The sequence below is a fragment of the Arxiozyma heterogenica genome, assembly GCF_036370985.1.
Source record: "Arxiozyma heterogenica strain weizmannii chromosome Unknown scaffold_15, whole genome shotgun sequence".
In the NCBI taxonomy this organism is placed as follows: Eukaryota; Fungi; Ascomycota; class Saccharomycetes; order Saccharomycetales; family Saccharomycetaceae; genus Arxiozyma; species Arxiozyma heterogenica.
This window is the reverse complement of record NW_027042668.1, coordinates 619,820-640,703: the sequence shown is the minus strand read 5'-3', so window position 1 is coordinate 640,703 and position 20,884 is coordinate 619,820. Positions and strand designations below refer to the sequence as shown.

Sequence of the window (20,884 nt, the reverse complement as noted above, 5' to 3'; positions counted from 1 at the left end):
GGGAAGTTGTCTTATGTGATGGTGCGAACCTTCCCGCTTAAAATTTATAACGATAAATCAAACAAGGTTTACAAACGAATAGAACAGAAACAGCAAAAAAACAAATATTCTACTAAGATATCTGATATATGGAGTATCACAAATCAATCTGATAATGTGTTTAAACAAAAAGATCAAAATATAGCAAATTTTTTTCAAATTAGTAAACAATCTAGAGGACAAGGTAAAAATTATGGTCAACTTTTTAATCAATTACCTAAATCTATATCTAAGAAACAAAGATTATCTATTACAAATGTTGCTAAGTTACGAAATTTTAATGTTAATGTTAATGTGAAGTGGCAGACCGGGTATAAAGGAAGACTACGACATTCCCATACGTTATCTCAATTTAAAGATCATTTAACTGACAAATATCATACACCTTTAGTCACTCAATTGAAACAATCTCTCTCCAATATAGATTGTAAAATACAAGTAACAAAATTAAAGCAACAATATGATACATTACTAAGAGTTAAATCAATGGAAAGATTATCTAATCATGAATTATTAATTATACCTTATACATCAAAACATAATATGAGTAAATATGTCTTACATATAAATAAGAATATGTCCATAAATTATAATTCTATCAATCAGCAAACTCAACATTTACAATTAGCAATCTTGGCTAAATCAGCGATAAAATTGTCCAATAACACTTATTGGTGTCTCTCATGGAAGTTAATCCAAAAATAGATGGAAATTAATTCAAGACATCAATCAAATTTTAACTGGCAATAGATAAGACAATACATAAGTGCTATTAAGTATTCCAATAATAACGTATATATATATATATATCCAGACTAGTCTATTAAATTATTTCTAAATCACTGTCCGATTCTATATCATTTTCTCTTGATTTCTGTTTATCCTTTTTAGTACCAAATACTTCTACCCACGCCGCTTTTCGATGTTCTTTTCTTTGCATCATATGAACTGCAGAAGATGTAAGATTAACTGATTCCTTTTTAAATGATAAAAGTTCTTTAACTACATTTTTCTTATCATTCTTAGAATTATAATGTGGATCTGAGCTTTTAAAATTGGATAAATCATTGCTATTAAAATCCTCATTTTTTATTGGAAGAGATGTAAATTTCTTATTTTGCAATACAGATGCAATTTTACCGTGAGTTGGATCAAATCCTATATTCTGGATTATTCCACTTTGTAAAATAGACTCTGTAGTATTTTTTAGTTGATCAATCTCAATTGAACTTCTTTCATCAAGATCAAGTTCTTTATTAAATATTTTTTTTAACATCTTATCAAATTTTTTGGATTGTGTGATCTCATCAATCTTTCTTTTTTTATCATTCTTTAAATTTTTTTTAAATGCATCAGGATTATGGTAATCATCGTCAAAGAATGCCTTTGCTGCATTACCACTACTAAAGTGTCTTGCAGTTATGCTTTTTTCCTCAATTCTTCCTCATTTTGATGATTATATCCAACAGTCCGTGACATTAAATTAAATGATGGGGCATTGGAACCATTACCATAGTTTTTTGGAGTAAAATTTTTGCCACTAATATTTTCAGTTTGAACATTATTTGATAGTATCCGCTTGCTATTTGAAGGATTTTGCTTTGAAACATTTTCACGATAAATACTTGGTTGAAGGCCGACTTTTGTTGGAGCTCCCATAGAAAAACCACCATTTAAATCAAGACGTTTTGCATTTGATGACCTCATTTGAACTTCACGATGATATTCACAACATTTTTCAACAGATACATCAATGCAATTTCCACATTTACTGTTACTTGATTTATTCCATACAGGACAATACCCAAGATCTCTACTTTTGCCAATCTCCAAAATACAATTATAATTATGTGCTATTTTTAAATTAAATGATTTAATAAGATGCTGACCTCTTGATGTTGAAGATAGTTTCCAAGGTAAAATTTCAGGATTTAAAATTGCAATAATATCCCCTACTCGAAGTGTAATATATTTCTGAACACCAGAATCTCCAAAGATGAATATATCAATCTGCTGTTTAAGGTTTGTTAAAGTTAACTTAATAAATTTTTGCGGTTTAGCACTTGTGGTGTATTTGACTTCACTCTTTTGAGATATTATCCCTAGTGTTACCCAATTAGAATATTGTGGTTCTTCAAATTTAGGTGGGCGTACTTTTGCAAATAGTTTATTCAATCTTAATATTTTAATATTTTGTAAAGTCTCTTTTAATTGAGGTTCAGGTATATATCTTTTGCTTATCCATAAATTGGAATATTCCTCTAGTTCATTTACTGAAATATGCTTGTATTCCTTAGAATTACTGTTATTACCAAATGTATGAATTCTAGAGCTCATCATACTCTCATGTGCCTTTATTCTTGATTTTTCTCTCTTTTTCGATTCTTGGAACCTATTCACAAAATAAGATGTAGTGGATTCAGAAAGATTAGATACATTTTTACTTGTATATTTTTCTTTCAATTTTATTTCATTTAGATTATCTTCCCTATTGTTGAATGCGGCTTTAGAATCTTGTAAATTTACTTTAAAAGTTGTCATATTAATATCATGATTAGGAAACTTATCATCTGTGGATTTCTTCTTTTCTGGAGTTTTCGGAACTTCAACAGATACAAAGTTAGGATCTACCCTCTTTGAATTAACTTTTTTTGTTCTAGTCTTTTTAGAAGGTCTTGTTTCTTTCTCTCCATTTCTTGTATTTCCTTTTCAATTTGAATTTGTTCATCTTCATCTGATGTCAAGTTAGCATATGGATCAGCAGTTATAATATCACGTGGATCGAGATTCATCGCAGTGAAACAGAGAGTCTTTGATGGGATAGTTTTGACGAGTCAGTTGGCTCCATAGAAAACTGATGGATAAATTACTTCTTCATAATGGATGATTATCTCTATAGATATTCCACTTTTTTCTATTTATATCCAACTCTCGAGGCTGTTTTTTTATTTTAATCAAACCATGAATTTTAAGCTTTCTTCAGAATTTCGAAAAGGAATTATAAAAATTCATTGACAGTAAGTGAAAATATATATAGTAATATATTCAGATATAACCATACGTACATGTATAGAAAGGGGGTGTGAGTATTTAGCAATCTGTAGTTATTTTGATACTTGTATAAGAAAAAAGCTGTGGAATCATCAGTATTTTGATGTTCTCAGTCATGTTGAATATTGTTTTTTGTATTTCTACAACTATTACTAGCATGTATATATATAAGATATAAAATTGAAAATTTCTACGGTTGTTAAATACTAAGTTCAAAGAAGATTTCAATATGTTGATGTCGTATATATGTGTATAAGATAATTGACGTTATGAAAATGGTTGCGTGATTAGAATCATGAAGAAGATGGGTTCTTTTGATCAAATTATTTTTGCCAAAGGCTTACGTTCTCATATATGTTAAGCTCTGAACATACTGTGACATTTCTTCTTGGGAATTATTTATGTAAATAGCTAAATTGAGAAGATAAAATCAAAATTTTGCATATTATATATATTTATTTTCATAATTGCATATCGATTTTTTTTAAATGAAAGTTAAGCAATATAAGTTAGAAACTAAGTACTTTAATAAGTAACACAACAGATTGTTGTAATATTGCTAAAAATATTGAAGGTGAAATTATTTTGAATTGTTGGGATAGATTTGTTTTCTGTTTGGTTTGTTTGTTTTACACAAAATATGAGTTAGTTTAGTTCACGTACAGTTTCATACTACTGATTAGCATATGTTATAAAAACGTTTAATAAGTAGTGAATATATTTCTATTACTGGAACTTTTAAATTATCAAGTTATTGTGGATATTAAGAATATTTAAAAAACAATTATACTTTATTTTAAAACATCTAATTCTACTTTGATTTGTTCAGAACATTGCCAATTATTCGTTTGAGGATATAACTTTGCAATATTAAATAAAGCAGTAGCATTATCCTAAAAACTGGTTCACTATACAGTTTATTCTTTACCATAAAATATTTTATCTCATTTAGAATTTCAAGAAGAGTATTGTCCATCAATATATTACTATTATCTATTTATAATCACAAATAATTTAATTATGACATTATTTGGGACTTCTTATTTTTACGAATGTTTGTAACTCCTCATCTACACTAAAGGTTTTTACATGTATGAGTTCTAACTGAATCATATTAGTGTCCTGCAGCCTCCAAAATCATGGTTATTAGCATTACTGTGGGGATTTTTTTGTTCAATTCAGAACTTTAAAAAATATATGAAGTTAAATTTATTGTAAACAATAGAAGCAGTGAAAAATATGCAAAATTATTATTTACTCTGTTTAAACCTCCATTGAAGAACTCAAGTCTTGCAAAGAATGCAGTTGTGTTTTTCCAAGTCTATTATATTTTATTCTTTTATTGTATATTGATAGTAAGATGTACATAGTAAATTGAAATGTGTAATTTATGTTAAAGATTCCTATCTTAACTTGCAAAAACTTTCTTTCTTCAAAGTTAATATTTTATACATGTTGGTTAATCATAATAATTTTGAAACTTTTGTCTTTAAGTTTTATTTCTTATACTATTTTTGGAAAGAAAGCAATAAGATAGAGAAGTTATTTGGTTCAAACCCTGTCCTATTTTACCCAAAAAAGTAAAAGATATCATATAGAACTTTATGTTGAAGTACAAAGTAATATTTTAAAATTGAGTTTTTAAGTCATTTAATAAAATAAGCATCGTCTCCTCCTCCCATCCAGAAACATCATTGTTTTAATTTGAGGCTAGATTCCAAATTTTTTGTATTGACTTTTAGGATTTTGAAATACATTTTATTCAAAGTAAATTGAGATAGCTCAGGCTAAATATAAAATATATATTCAAAAAAAGAAAAAGAATATGAAAAGAGATACTAATTACACGCAGACATTTACAAAAAAGTACTATAATCCCTATTTTCTAGTCTTGTTATTACTGATATCTTTTAGATACAACCTGGTAAATATAATACAACAATTCATACTGTTGAAATAGAATGTTCTATAATAAAATAGATAGAACAATAAGATTTTAGCAGACACTAAACGATAAATTGTTGAGTAATAATTGTTGAGAGGTCACCAAAAGTTGTTGAGTTTGTTTATTAAATATCTTACTGTTCGTAGAGGAAAATGGCTTAATGTTAACATATATAAAGCCAAGGATTTCATCATACATTATTTTTATCTTATTTACAATCTTTGTATATTATTATTTCTATGTTGTATATAGAGAAAGAAAGTGAAGAACTTTATTATAATTTTGTGTACTAAATCTGTTTAATATAATATTGAGATTGTTTACTATATATCCAATGAATAAAGGCGCTCATTCTCAACACATACTGATAACTACTTTTTGTACTTTTCCATCTATCAGTAAACTGTCAAATAAACTTCATAGTAATTTGTTACTAATGATAATTTAACAATCTTTCAAATACTCTCACAAGCTGAGTTCACAATTTAAAAGTTTTATATCCTTTACTTCAATTTATATATAGACAAAATTTTTTTCCTTTAATGCTATATGCATTTTTATGTAAAGCACGTAGTGTTTTAATGGCTGGATACTTCACATATCAACCTTTTTGAAACTTACTTTGGTAACCTCCAGAACTTCTTCAAATTTTACACTCTCAATAATCCCTCCAAAAAGTATACATAAGATAAGAAATAAAAAAAACACCCTTTATAAAAATATCTATTTACACAACTATCAATAAAAAAAGTGGAATTTTTCAATATCAATATCCTGTTATTTTTTAATTCGAAAATATCAACAAAAAATATGATTTTCTTATATGATTAATGAAGATATTTTGTATGGTTTCCTTAGTTCTCCACAGGAGCTAAGTATATTATTAAATGCAAAATATTTTAATATATAGGCATATAAATTTTTCATGCAAGATTAATAATTATCTAAATGAACTTTCTGTTATCATTTATTATTCCAATTATGAAATAATATTACTTCATATGACAATTACTTGCTATATTTTCGAGAGAACTCTTTTGATAAAACCAGGGATCTTCAATTAAGATTGAAAAGCACAAAATGTATACTCCATTTACTCTAAAGGTTTTAACTTTTTTAATGGAAGATCATCCAATTTGTCCTCGAGTGGTTTTTTCTTGCTCTCTGTATCATCTGATGATTCAACTGGTTGTTCCGAATCCAATAACATATTCATAGGAGTTTTAAATTCTGATTTCCCAAATTTTCCAAAGGGAGATTGTTTTGTGGATACAAAAGAAAATATACTATTATTATTATTATTATTATTATTATTATTATTATTATTATTATTATTATTATTATTATTATTATTATTATTATTATTATTATTATTATTATTATTATTATTATTATTATCGCCCGTAGTTTGTTTAAAAGATGAAGTCGTTAAAGAAAAAGGATTTTTTGGACTTTTCTCGAAACCGAAAGGACTGCCCACTGCACTGAGAGTTGATAAAGACTTAGAAGCTAGATCCAATTTTGGACTTGCCAGTTGAAATGGTTTATTAATGTCAATTTTGGACAACCCTGATATAGATTTACGTTGTTGTGACCCTAATGATACTTTATTGTCAGGGGGTTGTTTTCCTTCTAATTGTGCTTCAAGTTTCGATATTTTTCTTTCTAATAGAGTGGTTCGCATTGATGCTTGATGCTTGCCTTCTTCAAAAGCCTTCTTCTTTAAATTACTGTTAAAATCTTCTTCTATCCGTTCCTTGATCTTTTGTTCTAACTCTTTAACGATATCTTCAACTGGCTTCTTTAATTCATCCGAGAGCTTTAACACTCTAGCTTTCTCTTCAACTCTTTGATCAAATTCATTTTCCAACTGACTTTTTCTTTTTTCTATTATCTTTTTAATCTTTTCTTCAGTTGGTAGTCGAATATGCTTCTTTAGGCCTTCTTTTGCCTGTTCTATTCTAACTTGAGTTTCTCTCTCCCATTCATCTCTCATTTTTTTAAGATTAACTGATGAAATGTTATTCTCATTAGTTGCATTTTCATACTTAGATTTCAACTCTGCAGTAACTTTTTCTATAGCTTCTTTCTCTTTATGTTCGTATTCCTGCTGCATATCTTTTAATTTTTGCTCCAAATTAGTATACGCTCTATGATTCTCTTGTAATTTCAACTCTGATATTTTTAACCTTTCAGTAGTTTCATTAAGTTGTGTCTGTAACTCAGTAAATTCATGCTGCTTACCGTTATACTCTATTTCCATTTCTTTATATCTTGCAATTATAAGCTGCAATTCTGCTTGTTTAGTAGTCAATTCGTCTACTTCCGAAGACAATTGAGCGGATGCGACCTTTGAAGCATTTAATTTTTCATGTGCTTGTCTCTTTAATCTATTAAATTTATCCTCTAATTCAATATTTTCCTTAGTTTTAGCCTCAAGTTCTGCTTTATATTTTGCCAATTCATCAGACAGTGTTTGAATCTGTTCAGAATTTTTCAATTGTTCTGCCATATTTTTCCATCTATTTGATTCCTCTTTATGAAGCGCAACATTCTTTGTAGCCACCAACAATTCACTCTTATATTTCTGTAATTCCGATGTACTAGATTGATTTGTTTGATTTAATCTCTGGTTTTCAGTTTCTAACTCTGCTTTTTCCCCAGTTATTTGATCCAATTCTTCCTTTAAACTCTTTATCGTATTCTTCATCAGATCTAATTCCTTTAACTCACTCATAATATTTATAAATTTATCATCTGTTAGCTGGTCAACATCATTAGACTTTTTAATAACACTCAAATTTTCCTCTTTACAATACAATTCAAGTTGACTCTTTAGTAAGCTAACTTCAAGATTCAAAGCAGTTATCTTGTTCTCATATAAATTTTTTTCCTGTTGCAATTTAATAATAGTAATATTTGCATCATGCCCAATTTCTTTATTTAACCCGTTATCTTCACTGTTAACTTTTTCGTTAAAGTCAAGAGAGTCGCTAACTTGTCCTATATCTTCAGTATATATATCTTCTATTTCATTTTTTGGAGTTGTTTTCATATCTTGATCACTCAAAGGAATAGACTGAAGTGGAGTTTGTGCTTGTAGCCATATAATCTGCTTATTCAATATTTCTATAGTAGTTTCCCAATTTTTTTCTTTTTGACAATAAAGATTCTTATATTCTTGTAATTTTTCAACAAAAATTTTTTCTTTTTCTTCTAACTTTTTCTTTAATCTTTCAATAATTACACTTTCGTTTGATGGTGATTCTTTCCTAATGCTTAATAACTTGACTTCAAAATCATGCTTTTCTTGTTGATATAAGCGGATCTCTTTTTCTAATAGTTCCTTGTCCTTTTGTAACCTTGTTACTTCATCATCCAAACAATCTACTGTGTTACTATTTTGTTGACACTGGGTCTTATATGACAATAAATCACTTCTTAGTCCCACTAGGTCATCTTCAAATCCATTACATAGATCCTTCATGTGCCTATGTTCTTCTCTAAGTTGCTCATTTATCTTCTTTAATTCTTTCAACTCATTTGACAAAATTTCCTTTTCCTTTAAAAGATAATTTAATTTATTATTATTTTTGCTCAAGGTAATTTCTTTTTCATTCAAAGTTTCTGTTATATCTGCAATCCTTTGTTTGTAGTTGTTTTCTTGTAAAATTAATTGATCATTCAGCTCTTTCATTTTATACTCATTTTCGCGATGTTGTGTAATCAACTTATTGCCATCCATTAGTAGTTTGAAAGAGTCGTTTTCTGTCAATAACACTTGGATTTTATTACGTAAATTATAGATTTCACTTTTCAATTTCTTTTTCTCACCGTCATCCTTGGAATTTTCTTCAGAATTATTCTCAAACTTTTCAGTTAGATTACGCATAGCTGTTATTAACCTTAAATTTTGTTGTTGTAACTCTTCAATATTAGTAAACGATACCAGTTGAGAAGATATTACATCTTGAGAGTTAGAATATTCAACATTATTATTACTTTCATAATTACTACTATCCTTTTTATCTGTGTACAATAAAGTCTGAATTTGTTGGCACAAGTCTCTTTTTTGAGATACTAATTCTTTAATCATTTGAGACGCACTTTGAAATTTTTGAGATAACCTCATATTTTCTGTAACTAATGTTTGGTTTTCGTTAGACACTGAATCCAATAAATCAATATTTGAGATTAATCTTGCTTCAATGTTTTTATTAGTAGTTTCTAAATTTTGAACATGCGGCAATTCATTCCTTAACTTTTCTACTAGTTCTTCGACTTGCAACCTGAGTTCATGATTCATTTTTATATATTCTGGTTCATCGTATATATTACTGTTTTTCTCATGTAAAAGAATATCACCTTCTTTTTTGTCATACATTAAACCTGACTCTTGTAGGTGATTTATTCTCTCCTTCAATAAGTTGACAATTTCATTATTTTTATTCATTTCATTCATAAAAGAGACTTTTTGTTCTGTAATTGTATACTTTAATTCTTGAATTTCCTTCAACTTCCCGTACAATTCATCTGTAAGCGATCGTATTTGATCGATTAGCTGTTGGTTATTGGTATGAAGACACTCACCTTCTATTGATAGATTATCGGTCTTCATAATAATTTGCTATATTCTCAACTTGTTTCCTTATTTCCTAGAATTCTTTTCAATCTCAATATTTGACAAATTACAATGATAATAATATATAGATTTATCTAATTATAATAGAGGAATAAAATACGTTACTTTCACACTCGATAGTTGTTCGTTACCTCTCAGCGTTTCAAATTATTTAGTTTCTTTTCAGTTTTCTCTTGAGTAATGAATGGTTTATTTTTACCGAAATAACCTCAGTACACCACATAATATAGAATTAAAGGTATCATAAATCTAGCTACCAACTTATTTAAATTATACCTATATACCATAATGAACACTAATGTCATGGAAGGTATTAATGAAGCTCCTACATCCATGTTGCTACTGTTATTGTTTTGTTTTGTTTTTTTACCCTTTATTCTTATTTTTTCTTCTATATATACTGCGAACTCATTTAAATACAAAAGAAATAGACCATATGCAAAGTCAAATAATGAATATCTGTGTTTATTAAATGGAATATAAATGCTACAATTTGTATTTTAATGTTATCACAACTTATGTTTATATATATATATATATATATGCTTCCTTAAAAGTTTCTAATTTATTCGTTAGAAAACTCTTTAATGATTGTTTTTAATTTAGTTCTTTTGATAGGTTTGGATAAAAACCCATTCATACCAGCCTCAAGACATTCTTTAATATTACTATCATCTGCAAAGGCTGTTAATGCAACAATTGGGTAGCTATAAGACAAATCATTTCTTATCATTCTAGTAGCAAGTAATCCGTCTACATGTGGCATTTGCACATCCATAAAAATTATTGAATAATGTCGACCATCAGCTTGTAGAGCAGAGACTTTATTAAAGGCATCTTGACCATCGCATGCTAAATCTATATCTTTAATTCCTTCTAACTGCAACATTCTTTTTATAACTTCTTGATTAACATGATTATCTTCTGCTACCAGAATTTTGATACCAGGAGTTCTCTTATTATCATCAGTTGTAAATTCTTCAGTATCATTCTTCTTCTTCTTTAAGTCAGTCGTATCGATATGAGTACCATTATTAGTTCTAATGTCCTTTTTATCATTATCAGTAATTGTCTTCTCATTGTAAATTGTTTTATCTTTTGATGAGTCCATGCTGTATTGTAAAATATTACGTGCAGTACCTGTACTTTGCAAGAAAGGTCTATCCAAATTAACCTTACATCTGTTTTTCTCGGTACTTGCTGTCTCCTTAGCATAAGATAGAATACTTTCTGTAGCATCATCACCTTCTGCTGATGATTCTGTACTACTTTCACTTTTATGGGTATCTTCTCCCTTATCATCATTGTCTGATGTTCTACTATGATTCTTATCTTTATGCACTTTAAATTTAATTTTACGATTTTTTTTACTATCTGGGTTAAATTCATCCTCGAATGAATTCTTAGACATATCATAATTAATTACACGCCTTTGTGTTAATGGAACTGTGAAGATAAAACGACTACCCACGCCAAGTTCACTTTCTAATTCCATGGTACCATTCATCATAGTTGCCAGTTGTCTACAAATTGATAATCCTAAACCTGTACCACCGTATTGTCTTGACAAAGTCTGATCACCTTGAACAAAAGGTTCAAAGACAGCTTCTTGCAATGATTTATCAATACCAGGACCTGTATCCTTCACTTCAATCTCAATAACCCACGTCTTCTCCTTGTCTAGTGGTACCCCAAGTCCATCATCCGAATCAGAATCATCTATATCGTTCTTTTTCTCATTTTTAAATTGATTACTGAACAGAGCATCATCATAGGAACTGGATGATGTAGACACTAAAGACAGTGTGTCATTTGCTAATGACATATCAGATGCATCTTTGATATTTTCTAGATTTATACTAGAAGGTTCATCAACTACTTCTGTCCCCTTTTTAACATAAATTTTCTTATGATTACACTGTTCACTTAAAATTTGATCGTATTCACCCAAAACTTTCATAGAAACATCAACATTACCGTCTACAGGGGTAAATTTCAATGCATTAGAGACTAGATTCATCACAATTTGAATAATACGATTAGAATCTCCAAATAGTACCAATGTTCTAATAACATTTGGATATAAGATGATAGAAAGCTTAACTCGTTGATCTTTTGCCACTTTCCCAAAAATTGATTTTATCTGTAATGCCACATCAGTAATACAAAAATTTCTTTTCTCTAATTTTGTTCTTTGTAAAACGTTTTTAGAAAAGGTTAATAATTCTGTTAAAATATGCAATAATAATTCACCAGATCGGAATATTAATTTTAAGTTATTTCTAATTTTATGAATATCTGTTTCCTCCATCGATATTGTTGTCATACCTAAAATACCACTTAGTGGTGTTCTTAATTCGTGAGAAATATTGGCAATAAAAACTGTTTTGGCTTCATTGGCAGCTTCTGCCTCGATTTTAGCAGCCTCTAATTGCTTTGTACGTGCACGAACTCTCTCCTCTAATAATGCATAATGTTCATCTAGTGCATCTGTCATTGTGTTGAAAGTTTCGGTTAATACAGATAATTCGTCTGAAAATAATCTTCTATATTGAGGTACTCTGGCTTCTACCAAATTAGTTGGAGCAATATAGCCTCTAGAACGGCTTGCATATGTTATTTCGTCATCATTACCTTCTTCTACCCTTGATAATTTAGGCGGCGTTAATAATTCAGGATTTGGCGGATTTTTAATTTTGTAATTGTCACAAGACATATTACTATGTGTATCATGATTATTTAGAGATGGATTAGGTTTAGACTTTAATACCATCGATGATGACAAAGAATCCAGTTCATGCTTTTCGCCAGTGTTATTGTTGCTATATGAACTATCAGTAACATCATGACCATTACTATTACTAATATTACTATTATTATGTTCATTAGCACTGCTTGGACATATTAAATCAATTAAAGGTGTTACTGGAGCGAGCGGGCGAACAAAAGCTCTATCTTGCTTTATGGAACTTGTTCTACTCATGGAACTTGGTGTTGTAGGTCGTAACCCTCGCCCCTCTGTAATCAATTCTGTGGCTTTTTGTAGTCGAACGATGGGCTTAACAGCCCAATAAGCTAAGGGGAACGTCATAAACATAACAAAAACACCAATAGCTACCACTGTTCCAGCAATAATACGGGCCAGTCGTGTTGATGGTGACAAAAACACGGATTCCACTTGAGTAACCACTGCTACCCAATTAGTTAGAGTAGATGTACAAGGGGAATAGCCTACTGCAACTTTTGAATGGTAAAAGAAAAAAGTAGATTTCAAACTACCCCCTTTACCTAGTTTTAGGGCATCACTCAAGAATGACCCATTAACTAGTAAAAATGTAGAATTTATGATGCTGGTAGGAGCACCATACGGAGGAAACACAAATTTGTATGAATCTAACATAGAGTAATTGGTATATTTTGCAGAAACAATAGCGACATTAGATTTTGCTAGTGCTGTTGTGTCATTTAATACAGATAATAATCCATTTGCACTCATTACAATAGTAATATAACCGTATACCCTAGAATCTGATAAAATAATAGATGGATTTGCAAAGATGGGTAATGACATTGACATCAAGTATGATGTCCCGTTCTTAACTGGATCTGTCAAAATCCCTGTAGTTTCTAAAGAAGATGGTAATGGATTATCCATAGACAAAGGTAGCAGTTTATTCAATACAGACTGTGGAATTAAATCTCCGGTTCCATTATTTGTGGCATTTAAAACATTATTAAATAATGCATCATATATTCTTACTACTGAAAAAAGATCTGAGGAACTTAAAAATTTTTCTAGAATACTTTGTGTATCCACCCAGTTAGCTTCTGTATTGTTACCAGCTACATAATTTGTCAAACTTGTTTGTAGTGTATCTCTTGACGCCACATAGTAACATTGATAATATAGATAATTTAAATTTTGATCAATTTGAGAGGATTTTAGTTGAGCTGCTATGTAAAGACGATCCGATTCTAAATTCTTGAAATTGTCTGTAAAGTAAACACCTGTTGTAATAGCCAAAATTACCAACGAGACTATAGCAACAATACTTACTAGGACAGTCAATTGAGCCCTCAGACTAACTCTATAAGGTGGTCTTGGAGGAAATTTACGCAAATTTGTCATATTAAAACAATAATTTGGAACATATACAATCTAATACCATCCGACTGAAAATACTACTCTTTTCTTTACAGCCACACTACGTTGTAAGTAACTAACGCTAATAAAATCTTTTATCTCTCTCCCTCTATTTATATATATATGTATATATGTGTGTATACATATATGTGTATTTGTACTTTTTTTATGTATATTCCTGCTATTCTGCAATGACACTTCTATATCTCATCGATATCCATTTTTTTAATCGTGTTATTTTTATTTTATTTTCTTTATTTATTTTTATAGTATAAACTACACCAAGAAAGCCAGAAAAACAGAGAATGAATTAAAAAACAGCTAGACAGTGCAACTCAGCATTATCATAAAAATTTAAATAGGATATGTAAGCAGTTTGAGAAAAATAGGATTAATGTGAGAAGTAATGATATACACAAATAATTTAGTTAGAAAATTTATAATCAAAAATAATCTAATTAAATATTTGCTACGATATAACTAGTCCCAAATAATTTTTTTTAAAAAAAACTTGTTAATAGATGAACTACTTAACTATAAATAATCTATGGTAAGAATATATAACATATTTGTATTTATATCACCGCTAAGAAAAAGAGATTTTATTAAAAAGATAAAAAATGTAAAATAAATAGGAGACAGTTCTTGTTTTCACCTTTTAAGAACATATAAATAAAAAAGTTAAATAGTTGTATATGCCAACCTGTAAATTAATAATTATTGATAGTTGTGATATCAGTGTAAATAACTAATAAATCAATTATTCGTATTTTAATAATTCCACCACTAATAATAATGGTAATTTCAAAAACAAAAATGAATAGGTACTAAATGGTAATATAACTTAATGTAATAAAATTGTTAGAATCGTCAACATTCCAATTATCGATCTTACTAAATTTTTCTAAAGGAACATTATAACATTTTTTTGTGGCTACAATAGTGTTTCTAATAAAATTGTTTACTTTTATTAATGGATACTTTATGAAATTAAAACAGTAGTTTAACACAGGCTTCAATGTGTCCCTAATGCTTGTAGAATTAGTATTACTAACTGATGTTGATGTAATAGGGTATTCCTGTTGTTCCATACTCTGTGGTTTGGCGGTCGGGAATAGTGAACCAACAATTTTTGTTAATGAAGTTTTCTTTAACTTCTTAAAAAATTCTGCATCTAAAATAACTCTGATAAATGGAAACGTGTCTTTATTAATATTATAACTATGTTTAATATAATATGCTGCACTAATACCGGCTGAAATTGATATTCCCCAAATAATCCATTTAGTGGAGATATAATTAAACCATTGTTTTCGTTCATTTTTTATACCTTTTTTACTAATATTATTATTTATACTACAGCTTTTTTCTTTCTTAGATATATTAGCTCTTCTAGTTATTTCCTCAGGTCCTTGTCTCTTCCGTTTCCTTCTTTTCTTTAATCCATTATTAAAATTATCCTGACTTTCAAAAGATGATGACAATGCACTTGATAGGGATAAATCATATGAATCTTGCTCATTAAGTGACTGCATTTCCCCTAAATTTATCTCTGTTTGTTTTTCATTAGATAATGACAGCTTAATCACATGAAATAAGTTATTCAATTCTTTTTCATTATTGATATCAATAGGTGGATAATATAATGAAATCAATTGTTTCCTTAGAAATGACTTGATGATATTCTTAACTTGTACTCTTTGATCATTATGATACAGAACTATTAAAGGTGGACCGCCACCATCAAGTTTTGAGACTCTATTTAGTAACGTGATTAATTCTCTCAACTCTTTCACAATAATTATGAGTCCATAATACTGTTCAAAATCCTTTGGATCGTGACTAGTTGGTAATTGGAAAAATTGTTGATATTCCATGGGAATAGACTTAAAAAAATGTAAACCGTGTCTACCTGAGATAAGAATATAGTGTTTTTTATCATATCGTTTGTTAAATTTTAATGTTAATGAACTTGTTTTATTCTTAAATGATAATTTTGGCATTATAAAAGAATTTGAACTTGAACTCAAACTTTTTGTAACAATATTATTTAAATTTAAATCTTCATCAATAATGATGTCTTGAATGTTGTTATCACTTATATTTACCACATTTGTTGGGTGAGGCAGACTCGCTGCGGAGAAGCTAATTTCTTGATGTGAAACTATGTGTGAAAAAACCCTTTCCTCATTTAAATTAGAGACTGTCAACAATGAAGGAATAGATAATTCGCGTTGTGATTCTTCTTCAGAGGATGTATCAGTAGAAGACAAAATGCCCACATTATCATTATTATTACTATTATTATTTTTGTAATGACCTGGATTGAAATTAAATTTGACCTTATCTTCAAATAGTTCATTCTTCTCTACGTTGTGCCAAGAATCTGATATAGGGGTATTATCATTTAAATATTTTAGTGCAGACACACTAGTATTTAACTCACCCAAATGAGAGGATGTTTGTCGCTCAACAAATTCGTCTTGATCTTTTATTTGTTCAGCTGTCTCCAAATAATATAGAAAGGACAAATTCGGATCTAATACATCAGCATTAGAGATTGATTCCCTCTGGTTAGTGTTATGATTGTTATCTTCTGAATTTGAAACAACGTTAAAACCAGATTCATGTGTTGGTGAAAGAGAAAAAGATGAAGAGATAAGAAGTGATGATCGAAGAGATGCTGGTGTAGATAGATCTGCTGGCTGTTCCAACACTGCTGATGAAACTGAGCTTTGCAGTTTTGCTTTATGTTTTAGTCTATCTGAATTAGACATAGTATTTTAGCTGCTATATAAATTTCCACTAACCTTCCCTTACACCTTTGGGAAATTTCCGACTAAGTGTCCAAATTGTTTATAGAATACACAATCTTATATAATATGCATTTACAATGGATAAAGTTCGAATTTAAGTTTATCAAAAGAATGATATATGTAACCATTTATAGAAAGTAAAGAAAATTATGTATAAATATAACTATATAATTCTTGAACAAACTATTCAAAATCCTGCATATTAGAAAAAAGGGGAGCACAGTAGAATTCACAAGTGAATTATTGTAAATCATTAGAAGAAAGGAAGTAACTTAGTCAACGTTAATAGACTATATATAATTAATCAGTCTATATATACACAGATACGTACATGTGTACGTATACCTGCATATAAATTCTATGTATAATTGGCAGGTATCTATAAAAGATACTTCTATCTGCTACCAACTACTAAACAAGAACGTTATCAATTAATCTGACGATAACATTAGGGTTTTTTCTATCCTGTACATACACAGCACAACTTATAACCAATGGAACATCAGCATTACAGAAATCCTTAGGATCGGTAACTTCCATTAAAGTGGAACGATATGCAATAGATAAATAATCTACTTTAAAATCTTTCGATTCAATAAAGGGGTTCCAGTGCTTCATTACACTTTCTTCCACAATGGTACGACTAAAATTCCCACATTCCTTAGAACAATTATGCTTAGATCTACAATCTTGAATCAATTTAGATGCTGCTTCTAAACCTTTGTAAATGTTGGCTGATATTTCCTTTGATTCGTCGCTTAAGTATTTGTTTCTACTACTCAAAGCCAAACCAGTAGGGGAACGTGCTATTGGCATCATTACTAACTTGGTATTAACAAACAATTCTTTACACATGGTATCAAGCACTATAAATTGTTGAATATCCTTTTGACCAAAATAAGCGGCATTGGGTGAAACAATATTCAGTAATTTTGTTACCACAGTAGCTACCCCCCGAAAAAAATTTGGTCTAGTCTTTCCTTCTAACATTTCACTGATACCAAGAACACTAACAAACGGACCACGTTGATCTTCAACAGTTAACGGGATTCCTTGTGGGTACATCTCAGAAGCATTAGGAGCAAATAGGACATCACAATTTAATAATTCTAATAACTTAATATCTTCATTTAATGTACGTGGATATTTGTCCAAATCCTCGTTTGGTGCAAATTGGGAAGGATTGACGAAGATGCTACATACAGTGATATCATTTTGTCTAACAGATTCACGTATTAAGGATGAGTGCCCTTCATGCAATGCCCCCATTGTAGGTACAAACCCAATTCTTTTTTGGCACCGGTCACCAATTTCAGTTTCACGCCACTGAACAATGTCTTTAACCGTATGAAACACTCTCATATTTAGTATTCCTGAAGAATATTCTCTTCTTTTCAATGTTATTTCTGAATTTATGTCAACCCAGTCCCTATAAACTCTCAAAAGTGTAATACTATGCACTGTCTTTAAATTTGTTAAATACAAGTATTAAAATAAAAACAAAAACAAAACACATCGCATACCTGACAAACATGTTTACTTATTTCTCATACAGTTGTTCAGTTTAGCCTCTTGGATTCAACTCTTCTATGACCTCCAGCTTTCATATTTTTCCGCCATTATGTTTTTAATTTTTTCTTCGATCTTAAAGATTTGAGATAAAAAACAAAACAAAGATACAAAAGGATCTAAAAAAAATTATATACAAATAACGATAAGAGAGAAGTGCGCAAGAAGTGGTTTCTTCAGTCCTGAGCTCCCTCTTCCCTTTCTTTTTCATTAATATTGCATACTTAAAAGTACGATAACATATAGATAGAGAACCAAAACTAATAAATAAAGATTAGAATATAACTCAACAAGTTAGGATATGTCACAATCAGGGATACCAGTGTTGTCTGGGACTCGTCGAAGAAGTAATAGTACTAGTAATGCAAATAATCCATTTAATAGGGATATAAATAGAAGTTTTAGTACCAATTCAATTACTAATTTGAATAAAGATAACGGTCATTTTGTGTCTCAAATACCATCACCATTTTTTTCCAATTCTCAACCGGCAAACGATTCACAGCATGCTCCCTATGCATTCCATAATAATAATAACAATAACGTAAACAATAATGCTGGAACTAGGCGAAGAAGAAATAGTGTTGGGTCTACAATAAGTGATATTAATAAATCGTTTTTGCTTTCAGCTCAGGCAGAACCTAGAAAAAAAAAATCTAAGTCTATTGTTAGTACTACTAATCCACAATACCGTAGAAATTCTACTATCGGTAGTACAATGTCCAACACAGTAATGAAATATAATGATCATAACATGAGAGAAAGTAGGCGGTCTTTGCAATCAAGTTATAATCTATCAATGATAAATAGCTATGACAAAAATAATATCAGTTTACTCAGGAAAGATCTTAGACCATTAAGAGATAAAAACTTTCAAAATGCTATTCAACAAGAGATTTTGGATTATCTCTTAAAGAATAAATTTGAGGTTCAAACGAATCATCCAATATCACTAAAATCTCTAAGACAACCAACACAAAAGGGATTCATAATCATTTTCACATGGTTATATAAACGCCTAGATCCAGGTTATACTTTCCAAAAGAGTGTAGAATCTGAATTATATCAAATTTTGAAAAATTTAAATTATCCATATATAGAGAGCATCAATAAATCACAGATTAGTGCCGTTGGTGGGTCTAGTTGGTATAAATTTTTAGGTCTTTTACATTGGCTTGTAAAATTAAATGAAAAGATGGACATGATTTCTAGTGACCTGGATTCCACATTATTGAACCAACCCACACAAGAATTAATTCAAATGAATCAGCCTGTCCCCGACTCACTTGAACAACAAGATAAGATCAAGCTAAAATACGAATCTATGATTGAATCATTAGTCATTGAATATACCATGGATGCTTATAAATGTTTTTTAAATTCCAACGATGACTTTAGTGTACCTATGAATAAATTCCAAGTTGGATTTGAAAAATTTATTAAAATCATCAATTTAGATATAAAAACTTTAGATAATCAAAATGAGGTGATATTAAAACAATATGAATCTATTTTACAAAAGGCCACAAAATTGAGAATTGCAAAGGAAAGAAACACTGCATTACAGAACGATGTTAAAGCATTTGAAAATTACATATCTGTTATGAAAGAAAAATCAAAATTATGGCCGAAAAAATTACAAAATATGAAGTCTGATAAGGAACAGAGACAAGAGAATATAGCTGAAGTTGAGAAAGAAATTAAACAGCTTTCAGATCAGTTAAATGAAAAGAATATTTCTGTAGAACAAATCGAAACTAAAAATAAAACTCAGGAATTTTTATTGCAGAGTTTAGATGATATATCTGATAAATCAGATCGAATGATATCTACCTTACAAAGTAAAAGAATCGAAAATAAAAATGTAGCGAAAAATTTATTAAATGTATTGGATATATATAATCAGACCTTGCAATCGATATTAAAGGACAGGTTTATTTTAACAGGCAGAAATTCACCAAAAGTAGATGATTTTAAAATTAATATTGGAGATACTTTACAAACATTGAATGATAATATTAAGTTAAATTATAATGAATTATTTAAAAACGTGAGTACAGATCAATCATTTTCGTTAAAAAATTATATCACCGAAAAATTAATTAAACTAATTGAAGATATTGAAAACAACTGTAATAACATCCAATCCGATATTACTGATTTAAATAAAGAAATAGAGTCATTCCAAAAACAAGTGAAAATGAATAGTGAAGAAACTAAAAAATTGAGAGAAAGTGCACTACAAGTCCAATCAAATATATTTTCACTTAAGCAAGAATATGAGAAGTCCCTAAGTTCACAAAGATCTGAGATTGATGAATTAAGTAAAAGAAATTTAAATACAAACAAAATAATCGACAAGAAATTGGATGACGCCAAACAAATCATAATCGATAAGAAACATCAATTGTCAGAAGTTGAAAATACATTGATCTTGCAAAAGCAAGACTTGCAAAATAAGATTTTTGACATAGTTACATATATTGTGGAATTTAAACTTAAAATTCAAGATTCTCTCGAGGAAAACAAAAAGATTATATCAGGAGAACTACAGAAATTAAACATACAACAATGAAACAAAAACAGAAAAAATCAACTTGTTAGTTTTCAAAACATTTGTAATAATAATAATTAAAAAGTGAGATAAAACCATTAATGTAATGATTTTTAAGTATAGA

General features: G+C 29.2%; 7 protein-coding genes across 7 annotated transcripts; 2 read left to right on the top strand and 5 right to left on the bottom strand.

Annotated features, from left to right (window-relative positions):
* Positions 1 to 18: 18 nt before the first annotated feature.
* Positions 19 to 744, top strand: VPR1 (Vpr1p; the record flags this gene model as incomplete). The annotated part of the gene is made up of 1 exon (XM_064857769.1): positions 19 to 744. One exon carries the CDS (start codon positions 19 to 21, stop codon positions 742 to 744), a length of 726 nt encoding a protein of 241 aa, XP_064715607.1.
* Positions 745 to 1,458: 714 nt separating this feature from the next.
* Positions 1,459 to 2,580, bottom strand: MCM10 (Mcm10p; the record flags this gene model as incomplete). Its single annotated transcript, XM_064857768.1, has 1 exon — positions 1,459 to 2,580. One exon carries the CDS (start codon positions 2,578 to 2,580, stop codon positions 1,459 to 1,461), a length of 1,122 nt encoding a protein of 373 aa, XP_064715606.1.
* A 3,548-nt stretch (positions 2,581 to 6,128) lies between these two features.
* On the bottom strand, positions 6,129 to 9,653 carry PWA37_001123 (uncharacterized protein; the record flags this gene model as incomplete). The annotated part of the gene is made up of 1 exon (XM_064857767.1): positions 6,129 to 9,653. The coding sequence occupies one exon, from the start codon at positions 9,651 to 9,653 to the stop codon at positions 6,129 to 6,131; it is 3,525 nt and encodes a 1,174-aa protein (XP_064715605.1).
* Positions 9,654 to 10,242: 589 nt separating this feature from the next.
* SLN1 (histidine kinase) lies at positions 10,243 to 13,806 on the bottom strand (the record flags this gene model as incomplete). Its single annotated transcript, XM_064857766.1, has 1 exon — positions 10,243 to 13,806. The coding sequence occupies one exon, from the start codon at positions 13,804 to 13,806 to the stop codon at positions 10,243 to 10,245; it is 3,564 nt and encodes a 1,187-aa protein (XP_064715604.1).
* An 842-nt stretch (positions 13,807 to 14,648) lies between these two features.
* ATG32 (mitophagy protein ATG32) lies at positions 14,649 to 16,598 on the bottom strand (the record flags this gene model as incomplete). Its single annotated transcript, XM_064857765.1, has 1 exon — positions 14,649 to 16,598. The coding sequence occupies one exon, from the start codon at positions 16,596 to 16,598 to the stop codon at positions 14,649 to 14,651; it is 1,950 nt and encodes a 649-aa protein (XP_064715603.1).
* Positions 16,599 to 17,048: 450 nt separating this feature from the next.
* PAN6 (pantoate--beta-alanine ligase PAN6) lies at positions 17,049 to 17,999 on the bottom strand (the record flags this gene model as incomplete). The annotated part of the gene is made up of 1 exon (XM_064857764.1): positions 17,049 to 17,999. One exon carries the CDS (start codon positions 17,997 to 17,999, stop codon positions 17,049 to 17,051), a length of 951 nt encoding a protein of 316 aa, XP_064715602.1.
* A 508-nt stretch (positions 18,000 to 18,507) lies between these two features.
* Positions 18,508 to 20,781, top strand: NDC80 (kinetochore-associated Ndc80 complex subunit NDC80; the record flags this gene model as incomplete). Its single annotated transcript, XM_064857763.1, has 1 exon — positions 18,508 to 20,781. One exon carries the CDS (start codon positions 18,508 to 18,510, stop codon positions 20,779 to 20,781), a length of 2,274 nt encoding a protein of 757 aa, XP_064715601.1.
* Between the last annotated feature and the right edge of the window lie 103 nt (positions 20,782 to 20,884).